Source organism: Sprattus sprattus (assembly GCF_963457725.1).
Source record: "Sprattus sprattus genome assembly, chromosome: 9".
In the NCBI taxonomy this organism is placed as follows: Eukaryota; Metazoa; Chordata; class Actinopteri; order Clupeiformes; family Clupeidae; genus Sprattus; species Sprattus sprattus.
The window spans coordinates 15420585-15435584 of record NC_137928.1 but is presented as its reverse complement, the minus strand read 5'-3'; the positions used below and the strand labels follow the sequence as shown (position 1 = coordinate 15435584).

The following is a 15000-nucleotide window of genomic DNA, read 5'->3' as shown; positions in this document are numbered from 1 at the left end:
TCAAATAGGGTGTGTGCGTGTGCGTGTGCGTGTGCGTGTGTGTTTTTGTGTGTGTGTGTGTGCGTGTGTCACTAAGTGTGCCAGTGTTGAAATGTATTATTGTGAGTGTGTGTGTGTGTGTGCGTGTGTGTGTGTGTGTGTGTGTGTGTGTGTGTGTGTGTGTGTGTGTGTGTATTATTGGGAGTGAGTGCCTGAATGTAAAGTCAGCTGAATGCTGAAGTGAGTAACTGTAAGTGTATCTGTATTCTGCTCTCTGTGCTGCTGGTCCTCTGCAGAGAGGTGTGGGCGTGTGGAAATGCCACTAACCCAAATGTATTTGTGTGTGTGTGTGTGTGTCTGTGTGTGTGTGTGTGTGTGCGCGAGCAGCAGATCGCCTTTAAGAACCTGGTGCAGAGAAACCAGGCTGCGGAGGCAGAATCTCAGAGCCCTCCCCCGGCTGGCTCGGTCATCCAGCTGCCCTTCATCATCCTCAACACAGACATGCGCACCGTCATCGACTGCTCCATCTCCAACGACAAGTACGCCACGCCCACTCCTCTGCAACTTCTCTGTCTGTCTCTACCTTTGACTATCTGAAAGATGGACACCTAGGCCCGTCTCAACACACTCCTCCGCTACTTCTCTCTGTCTGTCCATCTCTGCGTCTCTCTTTCCCTGTCTATCTGTGACTGTGCCAAGTTTACGCCCTGACTCCTTCCCTCTACTTCTCTCTTTGAGTTTCGTAGTTTCTCTCCTGCTCAGTGGTGGTTCTCTTGTTCTAATGTTCCTCTCCTGCGGTGTGTGTGTGTGTGTGTGTTTGTGTGTGCAGGTGCGAGTACCTCTTTAACTTCGACAACACGTTTGAGATCCACGACGACATCGAGGTGCTGAAGCGCATGGGCATGTCCCTGGGCCTGGAGAACGGCTCGTGCGCTGCCGAGGGCCTCAACCTGGCACGCTCTCTCGTGCCCAAGTCCCTCCAGTGCTACGTCACAGGTCAGTGACCAGACAGGGGCGGGGGAGGGGGGGATTTAGAATTGTAGTAGTAACTTAGTGGTAGTAGTAAGGTAGATTCGTGTGTGTGTGTGTGTGTGTGTGTCTGTGTCTGTGTGTGTGTGTGTGTGTGTGTGTGTGTGTGTGTGTGTGTGTGTGTGTGCAGTTGTACATATTTTCTTACCATCTTGTCTCTCTCTCAGCCATGGCCAGAAATTCCAGTCGAACACCCCTCAGCCACACAAGGTAACCACACCATCATCCCAAACCAGCTCCACACACACACAGCACACACACACACAACCCAGTAAATACAAATACAAGGTTTTAGGGAGCATTAATGTTGAATGATATTTGCTGACTGTCTCCCTCTGTCTTTGTGTGTGTGTTTGTGTGTGTGTGTGGGTGGGTGTGTGTGTGTGTGTCCTTGCACAGTTCTCTCCCAGGTGATCTGGACATTTCTTCACTAAGCGGTGGGCGGAGCTACAGCCGCAGTAGCACTGCCCATTCTCACGCCTCAGAATCCCGTAGCTCCTTCAACGAGGAGGATGAGGAAGAGGATGACGATGAACCCTCATCGCCCGAGTGACCGGTCCAAAAATAACGCCTGACCAATCAGCATCCCTGACTGGGACGAATAAATAAAAAATGAAAAAAAGACTTCCAATGCACCCATTATCCCTATACGAGGAATTGGGCGGATGCTATACAGGAAATAAGCTGCCATTTTTGTTTTCTATTAATAAGATATGTTAAGAATATATCTCTCCATCTCGCTTCCTGTCTCTTTCGTTCTCTCACTCCCACTCTCTATAATTGGAGTCAATTGTGCCTCCTAGACAAGCGTGTGTACATGCGTGTGAATGTGTGTGTGTGTGTGTGTGTGTGTGTGTGTGTGTGTGTGTGTGTGTGTGTGTGTGTGTGTGTGTGTGTGAGAGAGAGAGAGAGCGCGCCTGATAGTGGAGTGCTCAGAGATTCAGAGCTTCAGCGAGTTGCTCCGTGACCTGCGGCAGACCAGTGACTGAAGACGTGAGTGACACTGAGAATTCTGCCGACGCCACTCAGGCTAGCTATCCAAGCCCTTTCCCAACACCCCTCAAAAAAACTCAGAGCGCTGCTTCCCCCCCACCCGCAGTGGTGTACTTCTATTTATTTCCACGCTCCGTTGAAAACGTAGTCCAGTGATTTAACTGTGACGATTTAGTTTGCTTTCCTTAGACTCCTTCTGACCTGTGTTGAGATCGCTCCTGGTCCTTCCATCCTATTTTCGCTCATTTAAGGGAACTCGTTGGCATCTTGAAGTCTTCAAACTGAGTTTTGTAGACTATTTTTGTATTTTTTTCCCTAAGAATTATCAAACATCCTACCTTTTTTAAGCGTTACTAAGGATTGTCGATCCACTATTGTTATTGTTATTTGATTGTATAGCCAATCGTTTAGGTTTCAGGCTCATCTTTCACTACATCTGCTATTGCGGAGACCTCCTGAAGCGTTTTAAAGAGGTGCATTAGGGGAGATGTAGTCTTGTGCGTGAGAAGTAGTATAGCAGCTCTCATTCCTTATTTTTGGTTGTTATCCCAAAGCCGATGTTAAAAAAAAAAAAAAAATTAAAACTCCCAGACACACTGCCTTGCGTTCTGAGACACACTGGTTGGTTATGTTTTTTAAAAGGACAGATTACTAATGAAATGCCGGAAGTACAGGCATTTTCCTCCTGTTTGTATTCTCGCGTTAACGTTCTGCTCTGTATTTGGAAATGTAACTGTGTATGTATATATCTATGCATATATAAACATATAATTTTGGTTACTGCGGTCTGGTGTTCTTATTTAGCACTGCACTGTCTTGTTGTATTGAAAGAGGTTACTGTCCATCCAGCTTCTCATGATATCAGTTCAAATCAATCAATTAAAAAAATACACATATACAAATGGTGGTATTTCTTAGTGGTATAAAACATTCATTGTGGAACTTTATTTAACATGAGCAATGTGGATGCAGTGAAATACATATTATTTGCCATTTTTATTAGACTAGCCCCTTTTGAGTGCAGAAAATGGAGCCTCGTATCATAAGTCATTCAAGCATTCTAGATCAAATGGAAACGAAACAGACGGTAGACATAAGGATGTGTATACATAACAAATAGAGTTCTGAGACGACAAATCCCATGATTGCCTTGTGTTCGCTGATCCAAAGGTTCTCCACAGTGGGTCCCGAGCGCAACAAAGTGGAATGGCCCCTTCAGCTCAGCGCGTGTTGTCACGCTGGCACTTAACACGCACTCAGAGCCAAAGAGAAACCCTGCGTCACGCGAGGCTCGTAAATTAACTGGTTTTGCGCAAAGCAGTCAGATCCGTATTATTCACTGACTGTTTCGATCGAGAGTGGAAAAGATGTAGCGATGTAGATGTTGGAACCGCGATTTGGCTTTCAGCTGAGCCGATCAAGTTAATGAACCCCATATCTAACACCTGTGAGATTTGGCACAGCTGTTTGGCATGTTCCTGCGGCTGGCCCATGGTGGCCTTCTGGATTATGGGCTTGGAAATGTCAAGAGTTCAAACTCGCTTATGAAACAAAACGAGATTCCTGTCGATTAAAATACAAAATTAAAATAAAATAGCCAAACAAGCTAAAAATAAATATTTGTGTGGAATGCAGCCAATTTATGTAGGCTACTATTCACATTCTGCCATCAGCCGATTTAAATGTAGATTTCATGCAAGAGCGCTGACATATAGCCTATTTAGTGTAATGTTATAATTAAAGAACAAGTGTTACTAATAAATCTGATTGCTCTAGTGTTAACTGTCATAGCTCTTCCTCAGAGGCGTTCATATTGGCAATGAATGCTTATCTCGGAATTCTGGGGATGGTGAACTGCGCTTGCGCCATGGTGTTTGAAACGCGATTTCTCCAGGAGCTCGGTCGCTGCAGTCGTGTAGCCGTGTGAGAAGGTGCACCAGTAAACCGAACCGAGCTGGACCTGAACGGCAAAGGACCATTTTCATTTCCACATATCTGACTGTTATTTTATCCCAGTTTATTTTCCTCCTTTTTGGAATCCTAATTTCCCACGGTCTCCCCATTGATTAATTCTCAAAAACACAGCCATGTCGACCAAGGAAGACAAGCCCGCAGAAATCAAGAGCTCTTGGAAAGATTCTATCTACAATCCACGCACAGGAGAGTTCATTGGCCGAACCGCCAGCAGTTGGGGTAAGAAGCCGGTTCGATGAAGTGTTTATCACTTACAGTCTTATAGTATAATTAGCCTAACGGTTGATTGCTCTAAAGACCAATGGTTAAGGAATGTGTGGAAAGGAATTTTCGGCTTAGCCTTTTTATTCATTAACAAGGTGAATTATTTTAATGAAAAATACATTTTTTTAACCTTACGCATTAGCGCACTACGTAGTTTTGCATATCAGTGTCAGAAAATACACGCAACAATATATGCGTTCTTGTGTGAATGAACCGGGGGAAGCTAGCAAGACTGTAGCAACAAGACTACATCGACTCATTATGCATATACTACAGTACTCTGATAGTGTCTATGGCAGCGTTAGCTGTCAAGAAATTGTAGCGATATGAGCATCACATCTAACGTCGTGTAGGCTAATGTTCAGATGCCGTTGTGGTTGGAAATGTTTTAATTGGGAAAATAAAGCTGGGTTTGTAGCCTACATGGCTTGTAGATTCAATCACTAAAATCTTACCAGATCGATTTGTGTGTTATGAGCCCTCAGACTCCCGGACCAAACAGACTAACGACATAAACCGATTAGTGACCAAAAAAAAAGCTTAATCTAACAGTCTAAAACAGGCCATATCTAGCCCACTTTGATCTAAAGCGTGGAAGCTCTCAAGGCCAATCAAAATAAATAGATCTAAACTGGAGATTAAATGCATGCACATAAGCCACAAATGGTCAGAAATATCCTTCAACGGTGTATTTGGGGGTATGCTTTTCTTTTACAGTGTTTACCAGCGAAAGACGGGCCATACGGAAGATTTTAACAACGTAGCTTTAACATTGTATCAACATGAGGTCGCTTTCCCCTGTTCCATCTTAAGACTCGTTGCTGCACGAGGCTCGAGGGGCCCCGTGCCATGCATAACCATCTCCTTGATCACCATAGGGCCATATTTCTAGATGCCCAATGCAGTTGTTTTAATTATACGGGTAAGATGTGATAAAGGATTCGACTCGTTAATTCCCCCTTGGGTGAATCAAGAGATCAATGTTTCCTCATGTTCGAAGAAACCGTTATATGCTCTCCCTGGTGCGCCGTTAGATTAGGCTGTCGTTCACAAATGCTTGAAGGGTGACACCTCGAGCTTAGCCGTACAGTGGACGGGACCTGGTCGTGCGAGATTGCCTCTTGACATTAGTTTAATACGCTATCGCGCAGTGGACTTGCTCGGTCCTTTTTTGTACGCTGCCGGTCATTCCCTACGGCCGTGACGTAACTGCTCCAGATTCATTTGAAATGTATGATGTGCGGTACTGCTGCTTCTGCCGTTGCTGCATTTCTCACAGCTACTGGTGTGGGGAAAATTCCATGTCTCAGCCTCCCTTATTCAGATCGATCCCCGGGAGAGAAGGTCACCCATCGCAGTTTGTAGCGCATCCCCCAGCTCTCTCTCCATACATGTTTTCCATCTCTGATTTATCAGCATCGGTAGAAGGCTATTATGTGTCGCACGCTCCTTTTAAAATGGTGGTGAAACGGGACATTTTGACCACTGTCGCAAACATCATAAATCAGCTCCAAGTCGCCAGATAATGCGTAGCTGCGTTAAATGGCCATGAGGATATGCGGGTTTCTCTTCTGCGCGCTCAGCACATTGAGCTGTGGCCACCATGGTGCGCGGTGGGTGCTGCAAACTCTTCCTCTTCTCGCTGCTTCTGTTCCTCCCCCTCATCCCAAGGTCAAACCGGTCCTCCTCACCGGTGCAAAGAGGCGGAGTAATGACGGCGAGGAGAGGCGCCGACACCCTGGCCGTTGTGGAATCCATTTGCAGCTTTTCCAAAGTACAGGAGGGAATCTTTACAGGGAGGGACTGATGATGGAGACGTGATGCAGCAAATGCGTACAGCTTGTTCCTCCCCAGGCCAGTCCCTATTACATCTGACATGACAGCAATATGAGAAAGAAACATTCTTCAGCCACTCTGGCTATTTTACTGAGACTGTGGACGTTGAAGCCAAGCAGTTTTTGCACATGAGTCTGCGGCTAGCCCATAGCCTCCTTGATGACTATACCGTATGTGCTGCATAGGCTATACTTAATAACCCAGCACTGATGGCCAGGGCTCCATGCTTGACTCCTGTGCCTATCGTGCACCACTAGTGGCTGCAGTGTGTTTTTCACTGGCTCAGCAAAACAACCTGTCCAGCCAATCACACTGAGGCCGTGCAGGTAGACTAATGGAAAAGGTACGTGTAAAACAACAACATAAAAAGACAGGAAGGAAGGAAAAAAATTAAGAAAAAGGAAATATGACAGATACGTGCTGTTTACATCCATGTGGCTTTTAGCTTCTCCCTGAGGACTGTAAGGCGAGTTGAGAGGGAGAGAGAAAGAGAGAGAGTGGGGGATTGGTGTAGGGGAGATAAAGGGATTGGGCAGGAGTTAATGGGTTAGCTTGGCTCTCTCTCTTTCTCTCTCTCGCTCTCTGAGCTGTGAACTTATCTGTCGGACTCCTTGGCTCTCTCTGTCTGATGCCTGTGCGGATTAGACGGCTTTACAGTTTTCAATCTGCACAGCTTTACTGAGCTAATTACACATGCACACAAACAAACACATACACAGAGCACAGCACAACACTGCACCAACGACCAATCACACCACTGCCACAGGCCCCCAGGTACTGGCAAACACCGATACTGATCAAGATTGGCAAACACCGGTACGGACCAATCCTGGCAAACACCGGTACGAACCGACCCTGACAAAAACCGGTACAAACCGACCCTGGCAAACACCAGTCCGAACCGATTCGGTTCCGGCCCCCTTCCAGAGCCTTCTGCTTTATGGAACAAACCAACCAGAGCTCACACGGTAAAGGCCTGACTTCACTGCCAGCAATAACTATGAAGACTATTGTCTCTATGACGATATGCGCATCCACACTGACCAACAATAAGGAAGGCCTCTCCGAATTATCACTCCTGTTTTAATGAGATGCCTTTAGGATTCAATAGTTTTTTGATTGGCTGCCAGTGTTTCTATCGTTCACATAATCACCTTTGAAAGGGAAGCTAATCAGTGTTGTTCATGTTGTTATCAGTATAGTTTATCATTATAGCGGTGTGTACACTGTCATTCTTATGAACTGGAGCGAAATTTAAAAGTTATCGTTGGTAATGTGGACGGCCTTAGGTCTCAGAGCACTCCAATCACACACACACACACAGGGTCAACAGGTAAAGAGGTGTTTGGTTATCTTTGTGCAGGACTGGAATCGTCTGCCAATGGTTGGTTGGGGTTGTTGGTGGTGGTGATGGTGGGATGGGAGGCCTGTGTGCCCTAAACGCACGGTGTGGTTTCAGACGCAGTGTTTACTGCGGAGAGTTCAGGCGATGAAAAGAACATTCTTCCCCAATAGGACCAGCCATGTGGCAGTGATGCAGGTCTTTCACATGGCCGACAATGGCCCAGTTATGGACGCTTTATCAATGAAACACACCGCCCCTGTGATGAGGCGTTACAGACCCTTCTGGCCACAGCCATGTTCTGTGTGTGTGTGTGTGTGTGTGGTGTGTGTGTGTGTGTGTGTGTGTGTGTTCTTGCCTGCTTGTGTGGGGGGGGTTGGTATATGTGTGTGAAACTGAGAGATGGAGAAACTGTGTGTGTGTGTGGCGAGAGATGAAGGTCAGGAGCCATTATGGGGTTAAACATACTCTGGTTTTGCTCTCCCCACCTCCCCCTCCTCCGACACAAGCTTCTCTGTTGAACTGCATCCCTCACCGTAATTGATGTAAACGTGTCCCTTTAGCTCCCTATAGGTATAGGTGCCAGCATAGGACAAACACAACCAAAAAACAATAACAGTTTAATATCACTGTAAGCCTCAAATTGAACAGCTTTCCGATGATTTTTAAGCATAAATATTCTAAAAGGTAGTTTTCCTTGTTTATCCCTGAATGCCAAAACTGTGCCTATCGAGTCCAAGGTTCACAGTGCGCAAGAGCCCACGTTTCAGTCCAGAAATCTTCCTGAGTGCTAAACTGGTTATGACACACAGCTAGCCATGGACACACACACACACACACACACACACTGGTGCCCTAGTGAAGGATAGTCCTAATAGTTTTATTGTTACTACCAGTGAGGTAATGTGTGTGAGGAAATGTGCGTTATGTAATATGCTCTCTCGTCAATCTACACTCAATACCCCATAAGGACATAGCAAAAACTGAAGAGGTGAAGGGGTCTGAGTACGTTCTGAATACATTGTTTATGCAAGGTCATGTGTATGAGGTAATGTTTGTTTGTTAATATATTCCTATCATTAATTAACTGTCCACAAATGTGGACACCGTGATTGACAGGGATGTGCGAGGTCGTGTGTGTGAGGTCATGTGTGCACTGTCTTCAGCCTCAGCTGTGGAAGCAGCCATGCTTCCGTGCCACGGTTCCGTGGTTTGGTGATGTGGTTGTGGAAGATGGCGTGGAGGAGAGGTCGTTACGGAGATGAACGCGTCATCCTGGGCTCGGTAGCGGAGGAGGGGATGAGCTTACAGGGGCAGTTAGCCCTATTGCTCTCCATGTATGCCCCCAAGGAGAAACCCTGGCAGTGGAGAGAGAGCGAGAGAGTGTGTGTGTGTGTGTGTGCGCGTTCTTGTGTATTTCTAAGTGTGCGTCTGTGTAAGTGAGTGAGTGTGTATGTGAGTGTGAGTGTGAGTGTGTGTGTGTGTGTGTGTGTGTGTGTGTGCATAGAGGGAGAGGGAGGCAGCTGTTGGCTCCACCTCCCCCCCATACACACACACACACACACACACACACCGTTGCTGCTTTCCTCGGTCAGAATGGCTGCTGTGAGCCCCTGCTCCCACCCCCCTCTGTGTGCCTGTCCCGTTCCCTGGTGGGCACAGGGGAAACTGCTCTGTCACTGCACACACACACACACACACACACACACACACCAACACACACACCAACACACACACACACACACACACACACACACACACAAACACAAGGGCTGTGGCAGTATGGATTTTTTCTTACCGCAGTAAAAAAACAAGGTATCCCTGCGGTCCAGGCCCAATTATTTCGTATTTATGCGTTCCTGCAGTTTACACCTGCAACAATAATTAAATATAGTGATGATAAGCACAACGTCGTGGTAGGCATTACATGACCGTGGTGTTGCGGTTATGGCCATAGTCCTGACACGCTCATACACACACCTTCCCAGCACACGTATGCAGGTACAGCCATACTACTTAGACATACACACTCACTTGTCACAGCTACTCACACACACACACACACACACACTGCCTCTCCTGGGCTATGCATCTTTAATCAGGTCTCTGGGGCCAGGCACACCTTGAATGCAGATGAACCCGATCGAAGGAGACATGGCACGCTCTCCTCTCCCTCCTTTCTCGCTCTCTCTCCTCCTCTTGCTCACTCTCTCTCTCCCCCTCGCTCTCTCTCCTCTCACTCTCTCTCTCCATCCTGCTCTCTCTGTGACACACTTACACAGCCATAGCCTTCAACACTCCCTCAAACACACATACTTCCTATTTTTTCTGTCTTCTCCCTCCCTCCCTCCCTATCTAGCTCCCTGGCCTGTCTCACTTTCATTTAACTTTGAAATAAAGCCCCAAAGAGGAGGCAGTTCAGAGAGCAGACTTAATTAACGTGGAGGGAGGAGAGGAGAGGTGGAGAGGAAACCAGGCTGGGTTCTGAACACTCAGCGTGTGAATGCTGCGCCGGGAGGTCAGATTAGAGCAGGCCCTCTCTGCACCTCTCATCCTCTCTGAGCTGCGAGTGTGAACGTAAGATGCGCTTTAGATCGATCGGCAGACAAGCTTAAGAGGGTCACCCTGTCAGGGATGCTGCAGAGGTATCTACTGCCCTGTGTCAGAGCCGTAGCCGGCAGGCATAAGCGCAATGCATTATTTCCTTATGAAACATAGGCGTAATACATTATTGCATTTTTAGGCATCAGTTAACTGGAAATGCGTAGGAAAATAGGAACGATATGACACTAAAGAGAGAAAAGAGGAAGAGAGAGGGTGGAGGAAATGGGGCCTAGAGAGATTAGCACACACACAAAGAGAGAGATGCCCCCTAAAGAGACGAGAGTCTCTTGAGCCGAGCATTCAGGATCGCTCCACATTCTGTGCCTTGCCTTAGTCCAATCAGATAGACCTGCCTGCCTGCCTGCTCCTCATTGGTCCCAGCCCTGCTTCCCACCCCCGAGTCATCAACAGTAACCTGCGGGGGATGGGCGTCCGGATAATGGCTGACTGGAGAGGAGCTGGCTGTGTTCAGGGTCAGTTCTGGGCCACAACCGGTCTCTCTTGTTCTCCTTCACCAACCCCCCACCCTCTGTCCGATACGAAATCTGCTAAAATGTCAGATTAAAAACAATCTGTCAATAATCAATCAATCAATGAAGGAATTGCCATCCTCACTGAGCCTCCAATCAAACCAAAATTCTGCGTGTCTTCATTCCCACATGACACAGCATGTTAGGGAAGAGTGCAGATCTCCGTAAGCACTGCCATCAGAGATTTCTAGTGTATCGACTAAAATAGAGCGACAACTCATGGCACAGTCATTGTTAAGGATTTATGTGAGTCACAGAATCTATTGCTTCCTACTCCCATTAAACAGTGTAGGTACAGAGAGAGTGGGTGGAGAAAACAGATTTGATCCATCTTGTTTCCTTAACCACGAAGCTTCAGTCTTAGCCCCGCCCCCCAAAGCCTTCACCACGTCCTCAGTATAGTAAATGTAAGAAATCTCATTATGGTTGTCAGACACATCAGGGTGATCAAATTGTTCTTTGTGTTCAAGGCGGCCTTCATCTAATCTATCAGTGGCCAAAGCCTTCTCAGGATTTGACTTATTCAATGAGACCGCCGGAAATGCTAGCAACCTTAGACAGTATAAGTAATTAAGTCATTCATTTGGCTAGGGAAGTTCTGTTCGCCCCAAAAGACACTTTGCTGATGTTGACAAATACAATTTATAGCCTTGGGTTTCACTCGGCTCATATTGCCGTTGCTTTGAAAATAATCTTGATTCGTAGTAGGTTGAGTAAAGATAGTGTAACCGTGTTATTGCATATTGCAAGATATATGACTCCAAAGTGACCTCTGCTAGCAATTAAAGCAATCATATCTGTGGTACTTTTTGACTATTTTTGAGACATTTTCTCAGTTAGAGTAGCATATCAGTTTAAAGGCTAGCCCTAGCATTAGCACCAGTTTAAATGCTAGTCTAAAAGGTCAATTCTAGACTTAGCGTTAGCATCTCATTTGATGTCTTCCATCAACGTGTTTAGTATGAAATGTTGCAAAGTTTATTTACCACGTGTTGTAGTTGTGAAATAAACACTTGAACTGCTCAGTCTGGGTCGGTGCAAAAACAATGAACCAGTATCACGTTTATGACAGTTATGTTAGTCGTAGTACACAAAATTACTATTAAGCGATTTTAAAGAAAACTTCTCTGAACATAATAGTTTGTTTACTATTTCTAGTAGTGAAGTAAAGAAGCCCCCCCCCCCCCCCCCTCTCTCTCTGGGGGTGACTGAACCCCTTGTCCCTCTTGTCCTCTATCTGATGGCTATTTATAACCCTGGGGGCTGGGCAGGGCTGGGCTGGGGTGGAGTTGGGTGAGGGGCAGTTGAGGATCTTGTTTTTGGGGCTTCAGTTACCGTTAGCAGAACAGCTGAGGGCCAGCAGAGTTGCTTTCTCTCTCTCTCTCTCTCGCTCTCTCACTCTTTCTCTTCCTCTCCCTTCATCTCTCTCTGTCCCTCAGAAGCCCCCAGTTCTGGTTCACACTTAAGGTAGTCTTCTGCTTCTCCCTCTCTCCACTCTCTGGCCTAATGCTCTCTCTTGCCCCTCTATTCTCCTCCTCCTCTCTTCCCTCTATTCTCCTCCTCCTCTGTTCTCTCTATTCTCCTCCTCCTCTTCCTGCCTCCCTCCATCTTTCCATCTTTCACTTCCTCTCTCATGTGATCATTCTTTCATTCTGTTTACCTCCCTTTGTTCCTTTCTTTGTAGTACTCATTTATTCCTCCCTCTGTCCCTCGCTCTGTTTTTCCTTCTCTCTTCCCCTCTGTCATTCTCTCGGTCACATGCACTCTCTCTCTTCCTCTTTCTCTGCCTCTCTCTATTGTTCTCTCTGTCCCTCTCTCTCTCTCTCTCTCTCTCTCTTCCTCTTTCTCTGCCTCTCCCTCTCTTCCTCCCTCCCTTGTACACATTCACATGTTTGTACTCCTTACTGTACTGTGCCCCCACAACTTCCCCCCTCTCCCCCCCCCCCCCCTCTCTCTCCCCCCTCTCTTATTCGTTCCTCCTCTCTCTTTCCTTCCCCCCCCTCTTTTATTCTCGTATCCTCTCTCTCCCCCCCTCTTTCTCTCCTCCTTTCTCCTTTCTCCCCCCTCTCTTATTCTCACCTCCTCTCTCTTTCTCTCCCCCCTCTTTTATTCTCTTCTCCTCTCTCCCCTCCTTTATCTCTTCCTCTCTTTCTTCCTCTCTTTCTCTCCCGCCCTCTCTCTTTCTCTCTCACTCCCCCTCTCTCACTCTGTGCCCGCTCATGCGCTCCCTGGCTGGCGTGCCCGCGTCGGGCCGCGGGTGCTGGGGTCGAGGAGGGGTTCGGGCAGGCGGTCGGGCGGTAGCTGCATGCCAGCCCTAACGAGGACAGTGGGGGCTGGGATGCAAACAAGGCCACCAGGGACCCATGGGTCACAGGACACCCCAGCCACTGGGTGAGGCCTCAGAGGAAAGGATCTGTCACCGAAAGGAAGAAAGGATGGAGGTGGAGACTTGGTGGTTTGAAGAGAGAGAAACAGGAAGAACATTGATTTTATAAGGGGAGACGGGGATAGAGTGGTTGAGACAGAGAGAGAAGGAAATATAGAGAAAGGTGGAGAGAGAGGGTAGGTGGAAAGAGAAGCAGAGGGGGGTTGGAAAGACGGATGGAGTGAGAATGAGGGAAAGAGAGAGAGAGATTCTTAGAGTGGAAAGATGAGGGCTGATGAAGGAGTACAGTCATCACAATGGCTCCAAAACACAGCCTCATGCACTCTGTCAGACAAACAGACCATTGACCGAGTATAAAACACTCCCACTATCTCCACGGCCATCACCCACAATGGGAGATGAGCTCCACAAGGCCTTATATGTGTGGATTCACTGGATGAAGGGACATAATCAGTCTAACATTACTTGTAAAAACAAGCATGTGAGAGCATAACTGGACACCGTACTGGTCAAGACCCTAGATGGGGGTAGCCAAGGGAGAGGTGTCCTGAAAGATGAAGGGCCTGACAGGGGTCCTGGGAGACACCAGTATGCATTTCTCATTTTGACCATCGTGTTCCTCAGGGTCATGACCTTTAGCTGTGCTCCTGTCTCAGGCGCATCTGTTCTAGTGAGTTCTGCAGATCTGGTTTGCTTGGAACACGCCTCCTCTTGTGAGGTGTAAGATGAGGTTTGTGTTTATAAGGGAAATAAACAGGTCAAATCGTACATCCTTAACCATATGCATTTTTAAATGACATAATGTGTTCAAATGTAGAACAAAAATGGTGACCACATCAAGCACCAGTACAGTACACTTCAGTCTTTATGGAAAATAGTCCTCAATATAACCCTTGCCCACTTAAAACCTAGCATGCAAGTGTTGTAGTGCTCCAGCAGTGATGGAATAGGGCTGAGAGAATCTTGGCTTTGTACTGGATTGGTGAAATGTTAATTACATAGGTTGTATGATGTATTGTTCAAAGACAAAATGTTGTTTTCCCTTCAAAGTAACCTTTGTTCTTGGGATGCTTGATGCTATGTTCAGGCTATAGGGTTGGGACGAACTCTTAGTTATTCTGGAAAGCATCAAACCATCACTCTCCCCCACACGTCCTAGCTTCGTCATCAAAGAGGGAATGTGCTGATCAACAACCACATCCAAACTGCAGAAACAAGACCCACATCCACAAACACACACACATACGCCTAACTCGGTTAGTGAAAATGTGTTGATTTAGTCCAGTCATAGCAAGTCAGTTCAGGGTACTACATAGAAGTGTGTATTGTGTTGCTGCTTCACTGGTCTGAATGTTCTTATGTTTATTTGTTTTAGTGGATCGTACTGACTGTATGCTAGGCCCAATAGTAAAATGACCTAGAGGTGTGGAAAAGAGCTACTTAAACAATCCATAGTGTTATTATTGTTATCATGAAGCGTCTGACTGTTTGACTCTTAAAGTAGAGCCAGTTGACATGAGCGGAGGGTAGATACTGGAGCTCTCGACTTCAGTGAGTAGGTAGAAGGGGGACAGGGAGGGAGGGGGTGTTTTTCCATGCTGAAAGAAGGACTTGGGCGTCTGTAGGGCGAGAGAGATGGACAAGATCCCAGGACTGCAGAGATTGATCAGGTGAGAGGCAGAGAAAGAGCAGGAGAGAGAGAGAGAGAGATGGGAGGGGGGGAGTGAGAGACGGTAAAAGAGAGAGAGTGAAGGCAACTTGAGGAAAGGAGAAACGGAGGGAGAGAAAGAGATGGGACAGAGAGTGAGTAAGGAGGACAGAGAGGGAGCAAGAGGTTAAGGAGAGGAGTGAGGGAGTGAGAGAGAGAGAAGTTAAGGAGGGGAGTGAGGGAGAGATATAGAGGGGTTGTGGAAGCATGGATGTGAGTGGGAGAGAGAGAAGAGGAGGATATAGATAAGTGGAATGGCGACGAGTGAGAACTTAGCCTCATGCTGCCCTCCTGACTTTGCAAACCGATCGCCAGCAGTCGAACTCAGTGCTCCCCGGACGATCAATACACCGCA

The 15000-nt window shown here is 47.0% G+C and overlaps 2 protein-coding genes across 3 annotated transcripts in view; both read left to right on the top strand.

Annotated features, from left to right (window-relative positions):
* Positions 1-2696, top strand: part of tfdp2 (transcription factor Dp-2) — a 47818-nt gene extending 45122 nt beyond the window's left edge. For both annotated transcript variants that reach the window (XM_080845158.1, XM_080845157.1), the window contains 4 exons: positions 367-518; positions 809-975; positions 1176-1218; positions 1408-2696. In XM_080845158.1, coding sequence (XP_080701284.1) covers positions 367-518; positions 809-975; positions 1176-1218; positions 1408-1561 — 516 coding nt within the window. In that variant the 3' untranslated portion in view covers positions 1562-2696. The remainder of the gene's footprint in view (positions 1-366; positions 519-808; positions 976-1175; positions 1219-1407) is intronic.
* A 1196-nt stretch (positions 2697-3892) lies between these two features.
* Positions 3893-15000, top strand: part of atp1b3b (ATPase Na+/K+ transporting subunit beta 3b) — a 25023-nt gene continuing 13915 nt past the window's right edge. Inside the window, exon 1 of the mRNA XM_080844740.1 lies at positions 3893-4194. Coding sequence (XP_080700866.1) covers positions 4089-4194 — 106 coding nt within the window. The 5' untranslated portion in view covers positions 3893-4088. The remainder of the gene's footprint in view (positions 4195-15000) is intronic.